Below are 22,010 nucleotides of genomic sequence, written 5' to 3'. Positions count from 1 at the left end.
TACAGTAAGATGGGAACAAGGGGTGGGGTAGTACAGTGAAGGGTCAATGAGATGAGAATAGAAATAAAATACATTGACACACGTGTATAAACATATAATGAGTCATACTTCGTATGCTAACTTAAATTTTTAAGTAAAAAAACCAAATCTATGTGAAACAGGTTACAATGTTGAAGTGAAACAATTACGGCCATCGTTTAAGTTAGATTTAATTTGCATCTATGTGTGGTGTTTGCTAGTTACAGCTCTAGCCCTGGCAAGCAATCTGTATGTCAGTTTCCTACAACTCCTGACCCTTTTGTCTCCACTTCCCAAGCACTGAGGTTACAGGCATGGACCTCCACACCTGGCACAGCTTCTTTAACGGCCCTGAACTGTATTTAGCACACACTAGGAGGCAGGATTACTGTCTCTTTCCTCATGGTTAATGAACTGTCCACTGTCTTTTCCTCACTGATAGGAAATGAGATTTTTACTGAACACTGAAATCCCAGCTACAGACGGTGGTGTGTTTTAGTCTCTTTGGGCCAATCTCTTATCCTTACACTTTTTTTTAAAAACATTTTTTGTTTTTGTTTTTTTTTGTTTTTTTGAGACAGGGTTTTTCTGTGTAGCTTTGTGCCTTTTTCCTGGAATTCACTTGGTAGCCCAGGGGCTCTGCCTCCCGAGTGCTGGGATTAAAGGCGTGCGCCACCACTGCCCGGCTTAAACATATTTTTTAAAGATTTATTTATTTATTATGTATACAGCATGTATGACTGCAAGCCAGAAGAGGGCACCAGATCTCATTACAGATGGTTGAGAGCCACCATGTGGGTGCTGGGAATTGAACTCAGGACCTCTGGAAGAACAGCCAGTGCTCTTAACCTCTGAGCCATCTCTCCAGCCCCATCCTTACACTTTTAACTATTCTAACCTTATGTCTTTTACTACCAGTTACAATGACATTTGTCCTTTAAAATTCTTTTGTTCTTGGACTGAGGTAGCTCAGCGGAAGAACTCTTGCCCAGCATCGACAAAGCCCTGGCTCCCCCCACCCCCACCCCGGGAAGTTCTTACATAGTACACACTGGAGCTGGTATTAAATAAGGATGAAGGAAAATCTGAGCTCTGTAAAAAATCATTCAAAAGGTTGTGGTGGGCCGGGTGGTGGTGGCACACGCCTTTAATCCCTGCACTCGGGAGGCAGAGCCAGGCAGATCTCTGTGCATTTGAGGCCAGCCTGGTCTACAAAGCAAGTTCTAGGGAAGACGCAAAGCTACACAGGGAAATCCTGTCTTGAAAAACCAAAAAAAAAAAGGTTGTGGTGGAAGTATGTTCAGAGTTAGGATCAATATTTTAATAGTAATAAAAGTGATCACAAATTTCTGTGGTAGAATTATAGCTACTCAAATCGATGGAGTGTCATGCTTGGAATCACAACTACTGATACCAAGGTGAGGGAAAGGTAACACAAAGAATAGAGAGGCTGGGCTTATTTCATTTTGTCTCAGCCTCTCCTGGCCAAGACACTAAAATGTTCTTTTATCCAGCACAGAGGTCACACATGCCTATTTGGTACAAAAAAGAGGCTCGGATTGGATAATAGAAACTTGAACTTTTAATTAATTTAAATTTTAATTAATTTAAATTAAAACAGTTACAGGAGGCCAATGGCTACTGAATTTCAGGGTAAACTGTCAGCCTCAGGTGAAAAAATAAAAGATAAGGTGATACCCCAATACTCCTTCCCACTCAGTGTTGTATCACTGGCCTTTGAGGAAGGGAGAAGCGGGACCAGGGAACAGAGGGTTACAGACAGCCCTGAGATGACCAGTGTGGGAGGAATCTCCAGACACCTACCTGCCTGTCAAGAGCTGTGGTGCTGCAGAGCTACCTGAAAAGCCCAGGAAGGGCCCACTGCCTCCCACAGCAGAAAGACAGTCTGTGTGTGCAGAGCCAGTGGGAGCAGGAAGGGAGGGCTCAACTGAGGACCATGAGCTAGAGGAGCACATCAGAGGTGCAGCATGATGTCCTTGGAGAAGGACACTTCCAAATGCAGCTAATTCAGGGAGGGGAGCACACTAAGTGATTCTGCAGAAGGAAATGACTGGAATCAACTCACTCAGCAGTCAGTACGTGATCAGACTCACACGGCGTACTAAAAACAGGAGGTTCTGCAATTTAAAAAACTTCAGTTCTCTCTCCCGCTTTTTTTTTTTTTTTTTTTAAAGTGTCTATGTTATCCAAGCTGGCTTTGAATTTCTGGCCTCACATGATCACCCTTCTTCAGCCTTCCAAATAAATGGGACCATGGGCACATGTGGCCACACCAGGTGGAGTGTGTATTTTTCTTCTCTTCTCTTCCTCTCCTCTCCTCTCCTCTCCTCTCCTCTCCTCTCCTCTCCTCTCCTCTCCTCTCCTCTCCTCTCCTCTCCTCTCCTCTCCTCTCCTCTTCTTCTTCTTCTTCTTCTTCTTCTTCTTCTTCTTCTTCTTCTTCTTCTTCTTCTTTCTCTCTCTCTCTCTCTCTCTCTCTCTCTCTCTCTCTCTCTCTCTCTGTTTTTTTCAGTACTGGGGACTAACCCAGGGCTTTGTGAATCTCAGGCAGGTCTCTGTCAAAGACCTTCATTCTCAGCCTGAGTTACACACTTCAAATAAATGAACTGGTATGCTAATTACATCTTAATAAAGATGAATTTTTAAAAAGCTGATGAAAATTTGCTGGGCATGGTGATGCACATCTTTAAGGAGGCTGTTAGGGGATCTGTGTGTTTGAGGCCAGCTATCTATATAATGAGTTCTTAGGCAGCCAGAGCTATACCACGACACCCTGCCTCAAAACAAAGAATAGAAAAACTCCATAATATTCTGAAACCTTGATGAGAAAAGGACTTAAGTTGGACGTGGTGATATACACCCAAATCCCAGCATACCTGAGGCAGGAGAGCTGTGAATTCAGGCTAGCCTGGGCTATGTAGCAAGAACATATCTTAAAAAAAAAAATAAAAAAAAGGAGGAGGGGGGAAAAGGGAGTGGTGATGGGGGGCTCATACAAACCCCTTAAATGCTCAAAGCTCCTATTCTTTCCTTGCTGAGGATTTGAATCCAGGGCTTTCGCACACCATTTTAGTGATTTCACTGAGCTACAGCCCAGCTCCTACACACTCTCAGAACCGATGAAAGAGGATCAGCATCCCTGGCAGGAATTTCAATATTTAGCTTCTATACAGAACTGCTCTCCAAGGAAGGTTCAGGTGCACAGCATACAGGGCTAGACTCACCCAGGGCTGAGACAGCAAGATGCATACATACCTCTTCTAGGCTGAGCTGCAGATACTCAAAGATTCTGTATGGATTTCTTCTGCACACCAGTCGCTTTCTTTGAAGCAACTACAAAGAAAGGAAGAGAATCAACCACCTGTCATGAAGACTGAATCCCCAAACGAACATTTTTTGATAAATTCAATGCTACAAGCTGTTGAGTAAAATAACCTTCATGGAAAAGGATTGTGGTAATATATTGTGTACCCTAATAAAATCTGCCTGAAGATCAGAGAACAGAACAAGCCACTAGATTAAACATAGATGCCAGGCAGTGGTGGCACATGCCTTTAATCCCAGCACTAGGAAGGAAGTGATATGGCTGTGTGGTGAAAGGTATATAAGGCACGAGGAGACAGGAACCCTTTTTGGCTGAAGCCTTTCAGCAGAAGCCCCTTTTGGCTGGAGCTTTTCCAGGCTGAGGAGTCCTAGAGGTGAGCCGTGGCAGTGGCTTGTTCCTTTGTCTCTCTGATCTTTCAGCATTTACCCCAATATCTGGCTCCGGGTTTTTATTATAAGACCATTTAGCAATTTGTGTTACAAAGGATGGTCTGATTTTCCTCTGCTAGCACTATCCTGTGGATTGCCCCTGCAGAAGTGATCGCTCCAGTGTTGAATGCAGTGTCTTCTACTCACAAGCTGTGTATCTGTTCTTAGGTGTCAATATCTTCATTCTCTTAGGAGAGCCTGAGATCAGGCAATTACACTGTTTCTTCTCCCAAACAAGATACAGAGAATTGCTTGTTTTAACTTACTTTAAAAATTTTTTTCTTAAATTTGAATTTTAGTTGAAACTGTCCTCACAACTATTGCGTTCAGTGGTGGCCTCAGAAGCATCATACAGGCCCAGTGTTGACCACAGGCCTGCCCAGCAGCAGGTGGCTCTGGAGAAATGACTGACAGTCTTTGACTCTCCATGGACATGCCCCATGAGTCCTGGTGGATGCCCCCAAGTGAGGACTGCACTGACCCCATTGCTCTACTTTACCTATCCACTTCCAGTCACGGTGAAGTTTGCATTAGTGAGAGATTAACAACCATGACTAACAGTAAGAAGAGGGATCCTGACACACTACAGAGAGCAGCAATGAAGGGGACTCTCTCTTTAAAAAGCCAAGATAAACAGCAATGCTCTCAGACTATGGTTGACTGTAACTGGAGCCCAGACGAGGGGAGTACGGTACTTTGTTCTACGGACCTTCTCATCTGGGGCTGCCTCCTCCTCCTGGACATCACATAGCTCTTCCTCTACGAGGACGTACTCATGAGCAGCCTGCTTCTCTCCTGCTGCCTGGCTGCTGTCTTCAGGCCACAGGCCATCCTGAGGAATGAGGACTTCCTGCCTGTGGCTGGGGACCTGGGGCAGAACTGTGGTGTCCTCTATCACATGTCCATTAAGGCTAGATGGACTAGCCACAGTGAGTGTGGCATGGCCAGACCGCTCCTGCAGACAGTCTTTTGAGCGTGTGTTAAGACCCTGGAGGTCATCTGACTGTCCAGCACCTCCAGTGGTCACGAAGAGTTCATCCTTTTCCACTCTGCCTTCCAGGGAGGAGCTGGCCTCAGAATTCAGTGGGTCATGCCGTGGGGCCTCTTCTTTCCCGCTTCTGCAAGGATACTCAAGTGGCTCTATGTAGTCTGTGAGGGTCTTTTGCACAGTGCTCTCATCGTGGCCCTGTCTACGCATGAAATCCGTGGCCCATTCCACTCGATGCTGAAACCTGTCAACAGAAACGCCATCAACAACACACTCAAGTCTCAACTCCAAGACAACAAAATGACCAAAAAAGCCTACGAGATGGCCCAAGATGTGGAATTTTCCTGAAGGGTAGATTACAAGCAGAGCTTGCCTCCTTCACACTCTCCTACATCTGTCAATCAACAAGCATGCGTGTGGTGATACTGTATTCCTCAAAATATTGTGCACCCTAATAAACTTATCTGAGGTCAGAGAACAGAACATCCATTAGATATAGAGGCCAGAAAATAGTGGCACACACGCCTTTAATCCTAGCATTCCAGAGGCAGAAATCTGTCTGGATCTCTGTGAGTTCAAGGCCACACTGGAAAGACAGGCATAGTGACACAAGCCTTTAAACCCAGGAAGGATGGCTGGAAGCCATATAAAGGTATATAAGGCATGAAGACCAGGAACTAGGCCTGGTTAAGCTTTTAGGCTTTTAGGAGCAGTTCAGTTTAGATTCATTAGGATGAGGACACAGAAGCATCCAGTCTGAGGAAACAGGATTAGCTGAGGAATTGGTGAAGTGAGAAAGCTGTGGCTTGTTCTGCTTCTCTGATCTTCCAGCATTCACCCCAATACTTGGCCCTGGGATTGTTTTTATTAATAAGACCTGTTAAGATTTATGCAACACATGCGTCAATGGCCTTTGATATAATTTGCTTACTTAGACAAAAGTAATCCCCACTTAACAAAGTGTGAAAACTTATGTAATTTAAAACCAAGAGACGCTAGTAAATAAGGCAGAGAAAATATCACCTTTTTGGGATCCATTTTGTCTTATTTTAATCTTGGTTACCACACTGCTCTCTACAGATACTCTTTTCACAATAGAAGACCCTTCATTTAGTATTGAAGGGTAAATTTTAATCAATAGTTTTCATAGTACCCAAGAAGATCACTGGATATGGAAAGAAATGATTTGCCCTATATACAGTTCAAGTTTGCTTTCTGTTGTGATGACCAAAAGCAACTTGGGGAGGAAAGGGTTTATTTCACCTTAGAGCTACAGACACCATAAAGGGAAGCCAGGCAGGAGCTCCAGGTAGGACCCAGAGGCAGGGAAGGAAGCAAAGGCCTTGGAGGAACTTTGTTCACTAGCTCACTCTCTAGCTCATGGTCAGCTAGCTTCTTATACAGCCCAGGCCCACCTGCCTAGGGATGGTACTGCCCACAGTGGTCTAGGCCCTCCTCCACCAATTAGCAGTGGAGAAAATGCTCTGTAGACCAATCAGACAGAGGCAATCAGCTGAGGTTTCCTCTTCCCATGTGTGTCAAGCTGACATCAAGATTAGTCAACACACACACACACACACACACACACACTCTGAAATAAATTCCCCATAGTAATCTTTAGCATATAGTAACACTCTATTCAGTAACACTCAGTAACATTTCTACTCTCAAAGAGCTGAGTACTTGCCAAGGATTAAAGACCATGGTGAAGTCAACAGGGCTGTGTCAGGTCACTGCTGGGATGTGTTCCTGTGAATCAGAACCTGTTGCAAACCAAAACCAGCAGAAGGCTGACCTCAGCAGCCACCTCCTGTAGCTCTGCCCACGCCCAAGAAGACACGTGTAATTTCATTCGATGCCTGGATATATCAGGGTGCACAAACTGTCATGTCTCATACAATCCAGTAGGCAAACTGGCTTTTGCACCCAGAAAGACTGGAGTTTGCTTCCCCTTGGCTCATCAGAACCCCAAGCTGTTCACACTGGTTTTCCTACACACAGATGAGAATCTATCCCTGTTCACTGGGGCTGAATCTTTGACTCATTCATTTGCTGTTCTAGGGATTAGACCTAGGGCCACAAGCAAGGGCAAGCACTCGACCATGGGTGTCACCCTCCACCGCCCCCCTTCTTTTTTTTGAGGCAGGGTCTCTCTGCCCAGGCTAGACTTGAACTTGCCAATTCTTCTGCCTCAGTTTCTTGAGTAGCTGGTATTACAGGCCTGTGTCACCAGGCCTGGCTGAATCTTAGATTTAAAGACTGAAACATTGCACGGCTACTCTGAAACCTGTAGTAGAACAGTATAAAATGTGGAGAATCTGTTATCACATGTTTGGGGTTTAGCCTGAACTCCATCATTTACTACTGTGTAGATTACTTAGTTTCTGTTTTCATTTCCTTCCCCACAAAATTGGGGATCTAGTCCTACTGGCTCACAGAGATCTTGTGACATACAACCTTTTATCATCAGGGGACATGGTGGCCCAGTGACCAGTACATGCAACAGAAATGCAGGAAGATCTACAAGTCTTTTTGTGTTAGCAATTGCAGATCCTCTGATTTAAAAATGTGACTTAGTCACAGTGGTGTAAGTATGTTATGCCAGAAGATAGGAGGCTGAGGCAGGAGGACTGAAGTTCAAGGCCAGCCTAGGCTTCAAGGTAAGATCTCAAGCATGAAAAAAAATCAAAAGCAGGGGCTGGAGAGATAGCTCAGAGGTTAAGAGCACTGGCTGTTCTTCCAGAGGTGCTGAGTTCAATTCCTATCAACCACATGGTGGCTCACAACCATCTGTAATGAAATCTGGTGCCCTTCTCCAGCCTGCAGGGATGCAGGCAGAACACTGTATACATAATAAATAAATAAATAAATACTACAAAAAGAAAAAGCATAGAAAAGAAAGTGAAATCCTAAAACCAAAAACACATTGAAAGAGCCACTTAATTGAAGGTTCAGCCACCTCTCTCCTTGCACAGATCCAGAATAAGCAAGCACATAGGGATTTACTCCACCCCATACAGTGGCCTGGGCAGGGAGATGTGAAGTCAGGCTCTTGCTCCACACAGTCTTGTATTTGCTGTGTGACTCTCCTTTCTTAGGCTCAGGGACTCAACCACATAATGTGCCCATCAGGGGGTTGTGGCAAGGATGAACTGAGGAGATGTGTGTGAAGTGTGCAACGCAGATGTGCCCAAGAAGTTATACACTTGCTTTCTTACTATGAGGGCTTCAGGGGTAGTGTAAAACACAAGTCAATTTGTCTCTGCACACACACGTTGTATTCAAACCTACACATGCCCTGGGCCTGAGTCTTCTGAGTCTGAGCTAACCCACTGGCCCCTCCACCTCTCCTCTCTTCTGTCACATGCCACAGCCACTGCATTCCTGCCTTGTAGTATCTCCGATGACCTAATACTTCAACAAGAGTGGTCATAGGGTTGTGCAGAAGAATTCTCAAGTTAAGACCAGAGAGGAAAGCGCAAGACAGCAAATAGCCTAGGTGTGTGGCATGTGGGTCCCAGAGTGGTGTCCTCCTGCTGACTGGAAATACCTTAAAAAAGCCAAGTCCTGGAGAAGAACAGAGCAGGTGCCAGGGGGCGAAGGGAGAGGGCAGGGGGAGGAGCAGCCAGGACCGGAAGCAAGCCCACTCACGGCTGCAAGACCTCCACACCTCTCAGGTTCCCAGGCTCTGAACATGCCTCTTCCACTGGCCAGACCCCCTCCTCTACCTGGTCAACTGTGCCCATTTATTATCTGGGCCATTCCAGAGCCAGCTCTGGAAGGCCCAACTCTGACCTCCAGGGAGGGACTTAACTTCCCATGGTTCAGTTCCTCACCTGCAGAACATGGATATCAGGAGGATCGAGGGGTCTTCATGGACTTAGGAGACAAGAGAGGTCTATCATGTGCCCAGCACCTCTCACACAACATACTCTAGCATCACTGCCATAAACAGTTGCTTTATTGTTCTCATGTGTCAATTCCTCTCACTCTGGAGCTGAGCCCACTTAGTCATGGGAAAGCTCTTCCATAGTGTATTGTTTGAATTTAAGATGAGGTCATCCTGACTGGAGGAAACACAGACAGACAAGGAAGGACGGATGGACAGGGAGACACACACAGATATACAGATACACAGACAGACAGACAGACAGACAGACAGACACACACACACACACACACACACACACTGCTGGAGGCAGGGACTGGCTAAGAACACCAAGGCCTGCAAGCACCACCAGAAGCTGAGATTGGCAGGAAATGTCTTCCCTTGCCCTCCAGAGGGAGGGAGCCCTGTCAAAACCTGCATTTTGGTCTTTTGGCTTCTAGGACTGAAGATTCACTTCTGTTGTTTTGCGTCACTGAGTCTGTGGTCCTTTGGGCCGGCAGCTGAAGGAAACACCAGAGCTGAGGAAACACTCAGTGAGACAAGCTGCAGAGAGATCTGCACAGAGTCAGTTCTTCATCAGCCAGACTTAGCAAGCAAAGAATTGGCAAAGTATATTAGGTTGCTTTGTGTTACTAACCTTGGTTCTATAATGAAACCTCTGAGAATTTGTCCTTGTGTATTTTGTGGAGGTTAATCGTATGAGGTATTTAGTTTAGTTTGAAATTGCTCTAAGGTTATGAATGAGCTAACTGTCTGAAGTTTGTCATAGACTGGGGAGAAATTGTTGTTTTCTGTTAGTCTGAGTTAAAGAAACAAAGCAGGCTTCCAAGGGTCTTACAGTCCCTATGGAACAATAGATGTAGTTATGACACATGTCTTAGCATATTTCAGTTCATCAAAACTATACAGCTTAATGGGAAGTCATCTTCTTGGCCATCCACAGAATATGTGCCCATAAGATTGAGATATAATCATGGGATTGCATGTACACATAGCATGAAAATGCGTGGTAATGGGGAGATTCCAGAGCTGGTTTTGCACATGAGAAATTACAGACAGAATTACAGAAGCAATCTGTTTTGCAGAGTCTGTGGTCCATAAACCTTGATTGACAGGGTTCCTCCTCAGAGAATTATCTATCTGGTGGGTTGACATATGAATTGTCAATTGCTATCTGCTGTATTTGCATCATGGCCCACAATTGCTCCTGACAGAGAGAATGAGGGTTGGGATGAACGGACCTCTGTTTTGTTTTGTGAGAAAGGTGTGCTGGCTAGTTTTATGTCAACTTGACACAAGCTAAAGTCATCTGAGAGGAGGAACCTCAATTAAGAAAATGCCTCCATAAGACTGGGCTGTTGACAAGCCTGTAGGGCATTTTCTTAATTAGTGATTGATGGGGGAGTGCCCAGTCCATTTTCAGTAGTGCCATTCCTGGGTTCTACAAGAAAACATACTGAGCAAGCCAGGAGGAGCAGGCCAGCAAGCAGCACCCTTCCACAGCCTCTGCATCAGCTCCTGCCTCCAGGTTCCTGCCCTGTTTGAGTTCCTGTCCTGACTTCTTTCTATGATGAACAGTGCTGTGGAAGTGTAAGCCAAATAAACTCTTTCTTGGTCATGGTGTTTCATCACAGTAATAGTAACCCTGACCAAGACACGGGGCTTATGCTGTAGCCCAGGCTAGACTGGAACTCACTATGTAGACCAATCTGGCCTTGTACTCATAGCAATCCTACTGTCTCAGTGTTGAGATTACAGGCCTAGTCTTAGTCTTATCAAGGGACCAGGCTACAGAGATGCCAGGTCTGGCCTTGATATCCTGGAACTGACTCCGAACCCAAGCATGTGAGAGATGGCACAGAGAAAAGAGCCATAGGCCCAGTATCTGGGGCAGTAGAGAGGACTGTGGTAGGGAGAAATTCTAGGAGAGGTGATGCACCGGCAGGACAAAGGGTATGTTGGGACTAGCTGGACATGATACAGGTGTCTGTGGAGTCAGGGGAAATGCTTCCAGAATGTCAAAGAGGGGTTGACAGGGACTTCTGTGAAACCCTCTGGCATTACAGTGTGTAGAGCAAGCAAGAGGGCAGGACCATCTGCCCACATGGGCTGGATGCCCGATCAGAACCTGAATCCCAGCATCTCAGGACTTCAGAACACATTCTCGACACGACAGCGGTTGGTGTTTTGGGAGAGTGACCTGAACAAGCAGCACATTTCAGATGGGATTTGAGCCACATTAAGTTCAGACTCAGTTTCCAAGTATTAATCTCCTATCAGGAGAAAACAAAGGTACAAGGTTGCATCATCACAGACTATCTAACACCAGACCTGAGAAGACACAGCTACACCAAAGCCAAGGTCGCTCTCACTTACTTCTCTGAGGTGATTATAGGCATGTCTGTCTGCACACCTGGAACAGAAAGACGTTCTATTAGTTCCAGACAGACTTCCTTAGAGGGAACAAGACCCACTAAAAGAGACAGGTAACTTCAAGATCCAGTCACACAGCTGGATGGTGACATGAATTGGCCACAGTTCTGACTGCAGCCCTCCCCTGCACCCACATCCTTCTGCTGGCTCAGATGGGCCTTCAGAGTCTCAGCCCCAGCTCAGAAGCACAGATATGTAAGGGGGCAGTTCTTCCGTTGGAGTGCTTGGGCCCTGTGCGTGATCTCAGCAGGAAGGGCTAGAGGGACCCTTGATGGTGGTGGGGTTTGGGGCATGGGGCTGGGGGCTCCAGTTCTACTGTTGGTGCCGGGGAGGACAAGTCCTTTCTTCTAAAGCGTTCAGGTCACTCAGTAGTCTAGCTTTCAGGCCTAGGCCCCCTCAGCCATCTCCCTTCTCAAATCAGCACTGTGGTGGTTTCAATGAGAATGGCCCCTGTAGGCTCACAGATTTAAATATGTGGTCACTAGGGAGTGGCACTATTTGAAAGGATTAGGAAGTGTGGCAGAGGAAGTGTGTCACTCACTGGCTTTGAGGTGTCAAAAAGCCCATTCCAAGAGCAGATTCTCTCTCTTCCTGCTGCCTGTAGGTCCTGATGTAGAACTGTCAGCTACCTCTCCAGCACCACGTCTGCCTGCATGCTCCTGCCATGATGACAATGGACCAAATCTCTGACCTGTAGGCCAGCCTCATTTAAATGCTTTCCTTTATAAGAGTTGCCATGGTCACGGTGTCTCTTCACAGCAACAGAATCCTGACTAAGATCATCTGCAGGCTAAGGAGGCTTGATGGAGGATGTTTAATTGATGCCTAAGGGAGGCAACAAGTCTACTGAGAAGGACAGATGGATTCTGGGGCAGTTTATGGATAGGAGGCATTCTGACAGGGGAAAATGGACAAAGTCTCTTCCATGAGGGCTGAACAGCAGGAGAGTGTTCTCTAAGACAGCTACTGCCAGGGTGGTTACATAAATAACTGGCTAAACCTAACCCATTGATTAAAATAAAAGACTGCTGGGTGGTGGTGGCACACACCTTTAAACCCAGTACTTGGAAGGTGGAGGCAGGAGGATCTCTGTGAGTCTGAGGTTAGCCTGAGTTCCAGGACAGCCAGAGCCATTATATAGAGAAAACCTGCTTGAAACAACAACAACAACAAAACAAAAAAAAAAAGGAAAAAGACATTTATCTATCTATCTATCTATCTATCTATCTATCTATCTATCTATCTCTCTATCTAAAGACAGGGTCACCTTATGCAGCCCTGGCTGGCCTTGAACTCAGAGTTCAGCCTGCCTCTGCCTCCAGAGTGCTGGGAGTAAAGGTGTGCAGCGCTGTGACTGGCTTTAAGACTTCATAATTCGTATTTATGTGCACTGTGTGCGTGAGTGTGTGGGCAACTGCAGACTAGCAGAGGAAGTCTCAGTCCCTAGAGTGGGAGTTCAGACAGTTGTGAGTGGGGAGCCAAAGCTGGGTCCTGGCAAAAACAATAAGTGTTCTTAACGGCTGAGCCATCTTTCCATCCCCTAATATTTTCACAAAAGAAGGATTACTTTGAAATATGTAAATTTTGTAAGCACACATTGTATTGATGAGCTTTCCAAGGCAGAGCTGCACAGTCTGGCCTGGATCCTGGGCCCCACCACACCACACCCCTTTGCTGTGTGGTGGGGTCAGAATCCAGGATGCTCACATACTAGGCAAATCCTGTACCTCTGAGCGACAGGGTCTTGCTTTGTAACACAGTAGCCTCAAAATCACAACAATCCTCCTGTCTCAGTGCCTCAACTGCTACGATTTCAGTGTGTGTCACCATGCCTGGCTTATGCTCTCACTCCAGTATTTATTTACTTAGGTAGGGTCCATTAGCAGGTAGCCCAGGCTGCTCAGTTCACAAGCCTCCTCTTAGCCTCCCAAGTACTAGGATTACAGAACTACATGCCCATGCTTGGTCTTACTCTTTTTTTTTTTTTTGTTTCAGAGCTGAGGACCGAACCCAGGGCCTTGTGCTTGCCATCTCACCACCAGCCCCATAGTATGTTTAACACTGCCATAGCTATTGTAAAGTTTACCTCTGCAAATAAAACACCAAGCTCATTTTGACAGTAACACAGGCAGGCAGCATATCCATACACACAGCATCCTGCCCTAGCAGGGTGTAACATAAAAGCAAGAATAATATTTTCCCCTGTCTTTTGAGGTGCAAAGGATTGAAATCAGGGCCTTGTATGTGTGAGATGTGTGAGTAAGACTTCTGACCATTCCAAGAAGGTCATTTCCAAAACCATGAGGATTTTTTTTTGGCCTGGTCTGCTGGCACATGGGAGATCCTGAGTTCAAGGCCAGCCTGGGCTAAGTAGTGAGACCTTTTTTTCTTTTCTTTTTTGAGACAGGGTTTTGCTGTGTGTCCTGTGCTGTCCTGGAACTCGCTCTGTAGACCAGGCTGGCCTCAAACTCATGGAGATCCACCTGCCTCTGCCTCCCGACTGCTGGGATTAAAGGCGTGTGCCACCATCACCCTGGCTGAGACATTCTTAAGAAAAAAGGTCAAACTCAAACAAAACAAAGAACTGTTTGATCCAAGTTCTTGTAGGCCTCTTCCAGGTAGGAACACTGTTGGTGTGCCTCTTTTCCAGAACTTACCATCTCACCAGGATATGTAAGCACCAAAGGAAAGCTGCATGGCTTACCTTTCCATCTGGCAGCCAGCTTGGGATTGGAGATTGTGAAGTTCGGACGGCTTCTTGAAAGAACGCCTTTTCCAAAGTAGCCCTTCCAAGAAGAAAACATGGTCAATTGATGCTCAGCTGTTAGGTTTGCAGCTGCGGCCGAAGACAACTATTCAACAGCCTCGTGTTTCCCTGACTCTAATGATCACACATTCCCACCTCTGTGGTATATGTAGGTGTTCATGTATATGAGTATACATGGGCAAGTGCCAGTGCATGCGTGCACAGATGGGTGTGCAGGTGCATGCGTGCACAGATGGGTGTGCAGGCACATGTATGCACAGATGGGAAAGCAGGTGCATGTGTGCACATGTCTGCATGCCATCATGTTGAGTATTTCTCATGGGAACTGGGGTCTGAACTTAGGACCTCATGTACTTTATTCATGGATCATCTCTAAGCCTACAGCTTTAGTACTAGCTCGCCTATCTCATGAGGAATCACTTTAGCTTGCGTCTGGCATCCTGAAGGCACCAGAAGGCAGCAGGGGCAGCTTCTTCTCACGTGGCTTAGGAGTGCATTGTGTGTGGGAGTGGGAGCTATGCCCATTGCAGACAAAGGCCTCTTGGATTCCTTCCTACTCTGGACTGGAAGCACCCCTCTCTTTCCTGATGATTTTTCCCCAAAATACATACTTTCCCTGCCCTTTTTTTTCTTTTGGTTTTTTGAGACAGGGTTTCTTTATGTGGTTTTGGTACCTGTCCTGGATCTCGCTCTGTAGACCAGGCTGGCCTTGAACTCACAGAGATTCGCCTGGCTCTGCCTCCCAAATGCTGGGATTAAAGGCGCATGTCACTGCCGCCCGGCCTCCTTTCCCTGCTTTTGACTATAGATAAGCAGAAAAAAAATCAAGTAATAAAAAGATGATTAAAATGTCAGCATATGTAAAGCCTCATTTCACCTTGCACACTGTGAACAAAGGCCTCAGCAGTGAGCTGTAGGCAGACAGGAGCCAATGAGGCCTTATTGCACCAGGGCCCCACAGACCTTACTGCAAGCTTTCTAGAGAAGGTAGGGAGGCAGGATGCCCATATGGCAGCTGTCCTGAGCTGGGAGTGGAAGCAGGGTTCGGTGTCACAGGTATGAGCAACTTCAGTGGGGATGGCAGGTACAGCTCAGAGGTGGAACACAAGGCCCTTGGCCTAATCCCCAGCACCAAACCAAACACACAAACACTTACACTGGATTGTGGTGATACGGAACCACTCTATGGACTCATGATGTCACTGAATTAAAGGTCTGCTTTGGAGGGGTGAACTTCTTGGCTATAAGCTGCAGTGGGATGATCCTTCTGTACACTGAATATGTACTGCTCTCATTGGTTGATAATAAAGCTGTTTTGGCCTATGGCAAGGCAGGATAAGGTCAGGTGGAACAAAAAAACAGAGGACTCAGAGGAAGAGGGGTGGAGTTGAGAGAGATGAGAGCCAGCTGCCCAAGAAGCAAGATTCTAGAGGACTGGTAAAGCCATGGCCATGTTAATAGACCTTAATAGAAATGGGTTAATTTAAACGTAAGAGCTAGTTAGTAATAAGCTTGACCCATTAGTCAAGCATTTATAATAAGCCTCCGTGTTTAAAAAATTATTTTTGCTAGGCAGTGGCGGTACACACATTTAATCCCAGCACTAGGGAGGCAGAGGCAAGCAGATCTCTGTGAGTTCAGGGGCCAGTCTGGTCTATGCAGCAAGTTCCAGGATGGCCAGGGCTATAGAGAGAAACTCTGTCTGGAAAAACAAAAGCCCAAACCAAAAACTAAACAAAAAAAGCCCAAAACCAAACCAACCAAAGAAACAAAAAACCCCAACACAAACAAAAAAGATCCATTTCTGTGGGTGGTGGTGGCACATGTCTTTAATCCCAGCACTCAGGAGGCAGAGGCAGGTGGATCTCTGTGAATTTGAGACCAGCCTGGTCTACAGAATGAGTTCCAGGACAGGCTCCAAAGGAAACCCTGTCTTGAAAAACCAAAAAACCAAAACAAAAAACCTTTAAATTTCATGTGTATGAGTGTTTTGCCTAGATGTATATCTATATACTGCATGTGTGCCTGGTGCCTTCAGAGGCCAGGAGAAGGCACTGGATCATCTGGAACTGGAATCAGACAGTTGTAAGCTGCCATACTGGTGCTGGGAATTAGATCTAGGGCTTCTGGAAGAGAAATCAATGCTCTTAACTGCTGAACCATCTGTCCATCGTGCTGCTTTTTAAAATGCCCCAGCAATAACAAATATGGAGAGTGGAGTGGGAGAGGGTGGTAGGGAGCAAGTCACCCGTCTCATTTGAAGCCCATACCTGCCAGAACTAGAAGCTGTTCTCATCTGAGAAGTTCCCAGAACGGAAAGAGAGCAGAGGCCTTTGGGAACTTTCCACAGGCCCTGGCTCTGCCCATGAGCTGGGCCCTGTGCCACCGGGAAGGGACAGAAGTCAGTGGGGGTGATCTTTAGTTTTTATCCATTACATTCTGTAAATTACTTGTCTGTCTTTAACATATGTGGCTTCACCCTTGGAATGTAGGTTTGTGGCTGGGTGTGTCTAGTTCTCAGCCTCACAGTCAAGGGTGGGAGGCTGCTCAAGGTGTCACCAGTTTCCAGGTCTTACCTTTCCATATAGCTGCTCCATGTCCTCCACGCCCCTGACTACCACATTGTTGCTAATCATTTCGGCTCGGAATATTCGGAATTCCTTCCTGGGACCTTGGTCCTTACCAAAGGGGATGGGCAGTGGTGACTCATAACTCTCATATACTCTTCTTTTCCTCTTCGGGGCACGGAAGACTGCCTCTGCCATTCTTTAAGGGTAACAGCCTCTAGAGACAGAGGAGGAGGACCAGTCAGTAACCATGGACCAACAGAGCCAGGACACTTAGAACCGGGTTTATGTGGTCTCTGGGGGAAGGCAGAGTGTTTATAAAACAATGGCCAAGAAGATGTGATAGGACATGATGGGACAGACCAGTCACCAGGGGTATCCCAGAGCCTGAGACCTCCAAGAATCATCTTCACTGAAGCTGGCAGCACCAAGGACTAACCTCACACCCTGAGAATTCCTGCCTTTAAGGACAAAGTGTGGTGACATTTTATTTGTGCCTGGGGATCAAAGGAAAAAGCCAGCCACTATATTAAATATAAAGGTCAGGCAGTGGTAGCACATGCCTTTAATCCCAGCATTTAGGAGGCAGAGATTCATCTGGATCTCTGTGAGTTCAAGGCCATACTGGGAACAGAGCCTTTAATCCCAGCACTAGTTAACCATAGAGGTCTGGAGGTCTATAGAGACAGGAAGTGACAGAGCTGGGTGGAGAGAGGAAGTGAGATGGCAAGGCACAGAAAGGTATATAGGTGTGAGTAGACAGGAAGTAGCTCTCTCTGCAGGTTGGTGAGATGAGGTTGGCTGTGGCTTGTCCTATTCCTCTGATCTCTCAGCTTTCATCCCAATATCTGGCTTCAGGTTTTCTTTTTTTAATTAATAAGACCGTTTAGCTATTCATGTTATAACAAAGTACTTCTCTTTTTGTGATCAAGAGGCATTCAGAGCCTCCCAGGGAACTGCTAATCAGAGGTCCTGGGGATGTAAAGATAAAACCAAGCAAGATCGTGTCCTCAGTAGAGTGAATCTAGAGACAGTCCATCTTCCAAAGACCGACCTTAAGAGACATCATAAGCCCCAGGGCTGTCTGTGCTCAGGGTTTTCTGCTTATTTTTTGTTTGCTTACTTGAGAAAAGGTCTCTGTAGTCCAAGCTGACCTTGAACTCACCACGTAGGTGAGGATGACCATGAACTCCCAGTCCACCTGCTTCTACTTCCCAAGTGCTGGGATTTGAGGTGAGAGTCACCATGCCTGGCTCCCACCTTTAAAAGGAAATAAGGGTCACTGTCATTAAGGGCCAATTATGTTCCACCAAATGCCAGTGGGTGTGTGCGGAGACACTGAGCCAGACTGGCTGTGCTGTAATATACTTTGCATGCTAGCTTCTGCACACACTGAAATCGGGAAGCTGCTGCCTCTTAGTTTTGTGAAACCTTGGGCAAAAGTCCCCCGGCCTCTCTGGGCTTTAGGTCATCTATAGAGGGGGCGAAAACCAGCCTCTCACAGCCAAGGCTCACAGAGTGTGTTGTGGAATATTTGTTTAACTATGAAAAGATGTGTTGCTGTTTTACCTTGCCTGCCTAAGGCACCTGATTGGTCTAATAAAAAGCTGAGGAGCCAATAGCAAAGGAGGAGGTACAGGTGGAACTTCTGGGCAGGGGGAGTACACAGGGGGAGGAATTTAGGCTCAAGGAGAAAGAAAAGGAGATGCCAGGGATCAGAGAGACAGACACAGAGGAAGCAGGAAAGTAGGACATATGGAATGAAAGAAAGGTAAAAAGCCCCAAGGCAAAGATGTAGATAAATAGAAACAGGTTAACTTAAGTTAAAAGAGCTAGTGGGACAAGCCTAAGCTAAGGCTGAGCATTCAAAATTAATAAGTCTCTGTGTCTTTATTTGAAGCTGGTTGGTGGCCCAAAGAAAATGCCAACTATAAGAGTGCTTGGAACAGATCACTGGGAGGTGGTGGCACACGCCTTTAATTCCAGCACTCAGGAGGCAGAGCCAGGTAGATCTCTGTGAGTTCAAGGCCAGCCTGGTCTACAGAGCGAGATCCAGGACAGGCACTAAAACTACACAGAGAAACCCTGTCTCAAAAAAAAACTAAAATAACAACAACAACAACAACAAAAAAACCCCAAACCAAACAAACAACAAAACAAAACAAAAAACCCCAAAAACCCAAAAACCAAGAGTGCTTGGAACAGGACCTGGCACTGCCCATACACTGGGGATAACGGTTATGAAGTGAGTGCCAGCAATGCCATTTCACAGCAAAGGCAACATTCGGGTCAGTGGGGCCTGAAAAGGGCCCTGTGAGTGATGGCACTGATAACCACAGGGTTCTGGAGTCCAGAGCCCAGGCTCTCTCCCTGGGTCCTGCTCAGGCACAGGCTGCGTCTGTTCACTATGGACTAGGTCTGAGCGAGATGCCAGGAGCCAAGGAAGCTGAAGTCAAGACCTCACACTGACCTAAGGAGACAAAACAAGCATGGACACACATGAAAGCAAGCTGGATATATGTAACACAGGGCTGCTGCCAGGCAACAGCTAACAACAGGAAGTATTGCTGAGCCAGAGTCCGTGCAAATGTGTACACTCCAATTGACAGATGCTGTCACTGGGTGGGCAGGGGATTCGAACCTGCATCTGTCTAGGGTGAGGTCTGCACATGAGTTAAACTGAGAAGTTACATGGAACTGAAAGGTCATACACATAACCCCTCACAAAAGACAAAAATACGATGATCTGGGTGCCCTTGCCCTCAAACCAGCATCCATTAGGCAATGGAGAGTTGAGCCTGAGGAGGTGGGTGGCTTTAACATTTCATGACCATTAAAGAGAAAATGACCTGGCAGGAACACTGGCTGCTCTTTCAGAGGATTCAGGTTCCATCCTCAGGACTCACATGGCAGCTCATGCCCATCTGTAACTCCAATCCCAAGGACCTAATGCCCTCTTCTAGCCTCTGTGGTGCACAGACAAGACATGCAGGCAGGCAAACACCGGCAAAATAATAATGATAATAATAATAATAATAATAATAATAACAACAACAACAACAACAACAACCACAATAATAATAGAAATGACAAGTCTTGGTCAAGATGTGATGACTGCTTCATGGAACTTCTCATGAAGCCAGGAACTTCAATAAGAACAGGGAAACAGACCAAGTGAATGACAGATACCCATGCATGGGGATGGAGAGGTGCTTAGTAGTTAAAAGCATTGGGTGCTCTTCCAGAAGACCTGGGTTCAATTCCCAGTATGCACATGGTAGCTTACAGGGGATCAGATACATTCTTCTGGCTTCCTCAGGAAGCCAAACAAGTATTGCATGTTAATGTGCACACACATACATGCAAGATACATATGTGCATGTATATGAAAGCAATCATCAGGATGTACCTTCTTAGAACTGAGTGTTCCAGACAGGAACACACCAAATAAGTTAAGTACTTGGGCCTCTCAGTGAAACATAGCTGAGCATTATCGTGCATGACATGCATAATACTGAACAGCATTTATGACCACGGCTACTGCATGGTAAGGGAGCTGAAGGGCTGTTCTCCTGAGAGCACTGTAACTAGATATGATGACTGTCAACCTGAGAGACACTACTGAAGAGGCAAACCTCTGGGCACGTCTACATTAGATGAGCCCAACCCTAAATGTGGATGGCACCATCCCATGGGCTGCGGTCTTAGAGTACAGAAAAAGGTGAACGCGAGCCCAGGAGCCACACACTGCTTCCTGACTGCGGTTACGATGTAAGCAGCTGGTCTGCTCCTGCAAGTGATGTACAGAACATACATGCAGGCAAAATACTCACACGGATAAACTAAACACAGCTTTAAAAAAAGAGGAATGCTCTTGTCGCCATGTCAACAGAACACCACAATGTGAATGGGCAATGGAAATAAACCTGGAACCATCGTAAGCAGGTTCAGGGTTCCAGATACTGACTGGGTCATGTACACACACACACACACACACCGGAGAACTGTCCTTATTTCATAAAGAAGCTGAAGTCAGCCACTTGCTCAAAGCTGTTACTAGGGAACAGAAGAGGAAAGACTTGATGTGGCGGTACATGCCTGTAATCCTCAGACTAAGACATGAGGATTGCTGAGTTCCAGGCCAGCCTGGGCTAAAGAGTGACATCTTGTCTCAAAAAACCAACCAATAAGTAGGCACACGAACAAAGAGAGGAAGGAGGGCTGTGGAAGGCCGGATGCAATGGCTGTAACTTGCTTTTTTCTTGCGTGAACCTAAGGCCTGGCTCACTCAAACGCTCTACTGAAGGAGCCACAGTCCCCGCCCTGACATTCTTATTCCCATTGTACAGGTGAGCAAAGTGACTCCAGGCAGAATGTACCTGCAGAGATTGTTATTCTTCACTTTCCAAACTCAGGCATGCCTGACACCAAAGCACCACGAAGCGTATTTCTGTCCATCAAAGGCAAGGCCTGTCCTTTATTTTTCCTCTGATGTGCTAGCCTACCTTTCATTTAAAAATTTTTGGTGTTGCTATGCAGCTTTGGCTAGCTTTAAACTCCCATCTCTCTGCCTCAGCCTAACCCCCTTCAGATGCTCCAAAACGTCAATCCCAGCACAAACAATAAAGGAAAGGGTAGATCCATTTAATTTCCCAGCGTTCTCGGACCAGGTGCCAAACAAGCCTCCCTTATGGCAAAACTCACCCGTGGTCTCTTGTCATTTATTTATTTCGTTTAGTTTTTGAGACGGGGCCACACGTAGCCCAGGCTGGCTTCAAACTGCGTTTAAGGATGACTTTAAACACAGGTTGGGATTACAGGCGGGCACCAAGCACGCTTGATCTGATCCCGTGCTGGGCGCAGAGACACGCTGCCAAGTGAGCCCCATCCTCAGCCCTGGCGGGCTGCTCATCTTTTGAAAACTCATTTGCCTCTACGTTCCTCACGGCACAGCTCCTGGGCTGAGGTGCGGGGCTGAGGGCCAAGGCAGACCAGCTTGGCTTTGGGGCAGCCGGCACCTGTCAGGCCGAGCGGAGTGCTCAGCAGTCCGCAGGACGGTGTGCCCAAGGGCGCTGGAGTGACAGCCAGCCCCCACCCCACCCAGGCGCTGGGCACGCTGGGCACGCTGGGCACGCTGGGCACGCTGGGCACGCTGGGCACGGGGACACAGCCTCCCGCCAGGCCTCCCGCTCCCAGCCTCCAGTCAGCCTTACCTTCCGTGACCACGCGCGCCTGCCGTTACCCGGACAACCTGGGGGCGGTGCTACAGCCGTCAAGCAGTGAAGCCGCAAAAAAAAAAAAAGAAAAAAAAGAAAACAAAACAGTCGCGCGCGCAGCCGCAGAACCGACATGCCGCTTCCTAACGCGGCGCGCCTGCGCACAGGATGGCAGACGGCGCGTTACGCCCCACTGCCGGCTGAATCTAAAGAGGATTCCTACAGGGTCATATATCCCGCTTTAATCCTCACAGCAATCTCAGAAAATCCATTTTTTTCCCTCTTGAGGTTACATAAGTATCACAGTATAGCTTTGGTTTACCTAGAACTCACGGGGTTGGGGATTTAGCTCAGTGGTAGA

The 22,010-nt window shown here is 46.8% G+C and overlaps 1 protein-coding gene across 4 annotated transcripts in view; it reads right to left on the bottom strand.

The window, feature by feature from the left end:
• The window catches only part of Tsen2 (tRNA splicing endonuclease subunit 2), a 39,493-nt gene extending 17,783 nt beyond the window's left edge, over positions 1-21,710 (bottom strand). For 2 of the 4 annotated variants that reach the window (XR_004944551.1, XM_036182566.1), the window contains exons 1-6: positions 21,647-21,710; positions 16,443-16,650; positions 13,804-13,885; positions 11,043-11,079; positions 4,499-5,021; positions 3,292-3,369 (exon numbers count right to left, since the gene is read on the bottom strand). Coding sequence is in view for 3 of the 4 variants with exons in the window: in XM_036182566.1 (XP_036038459.1) it covers positions 3,292-3,369; positions 4,499-5,021; positions 11,043-11,079; positions 13,804-13,885; positions 16,443-16,631 (909 nt within the window). In the remaining variant the exon portion in view is untranslated. Of the gene's footprint in view, positions 1-3,291; positions 3,370-4,498; positions 5,022-11,042; positions 11,080-13,803; positions 13,886-16,442; positions 16,651-21,137; positions 21,165-21,646 lie in introns of those variants that run through there. The other 2 variants (XM_036182567.1, XM_036182568.1) reach the window with 2 other exon arrangements.
• Positions 21,711-22,010: the final 300 nt, after the last annotated feature.

The sequence above is a fragment of the Onychomys torridus genome, chromosome 3 (assembly GCF_903995425.1).
Source record: "Onychomys torridus chromosome 3, mOncTor1.1, whole genome shotgun sequence".
Taxonomy (NCBI): domain Eukaryota; kingdom Metazoa; phylum Chordata; class Mammalia; order Rodentia; family Cricetidae; genus Onychomys; species Onychomys torridus.
The sequence above is the reverse complement of the archived record's forward strand: the minus strand, read 5'-3'. Positions and strand labels throughout refer to the sequence as shown.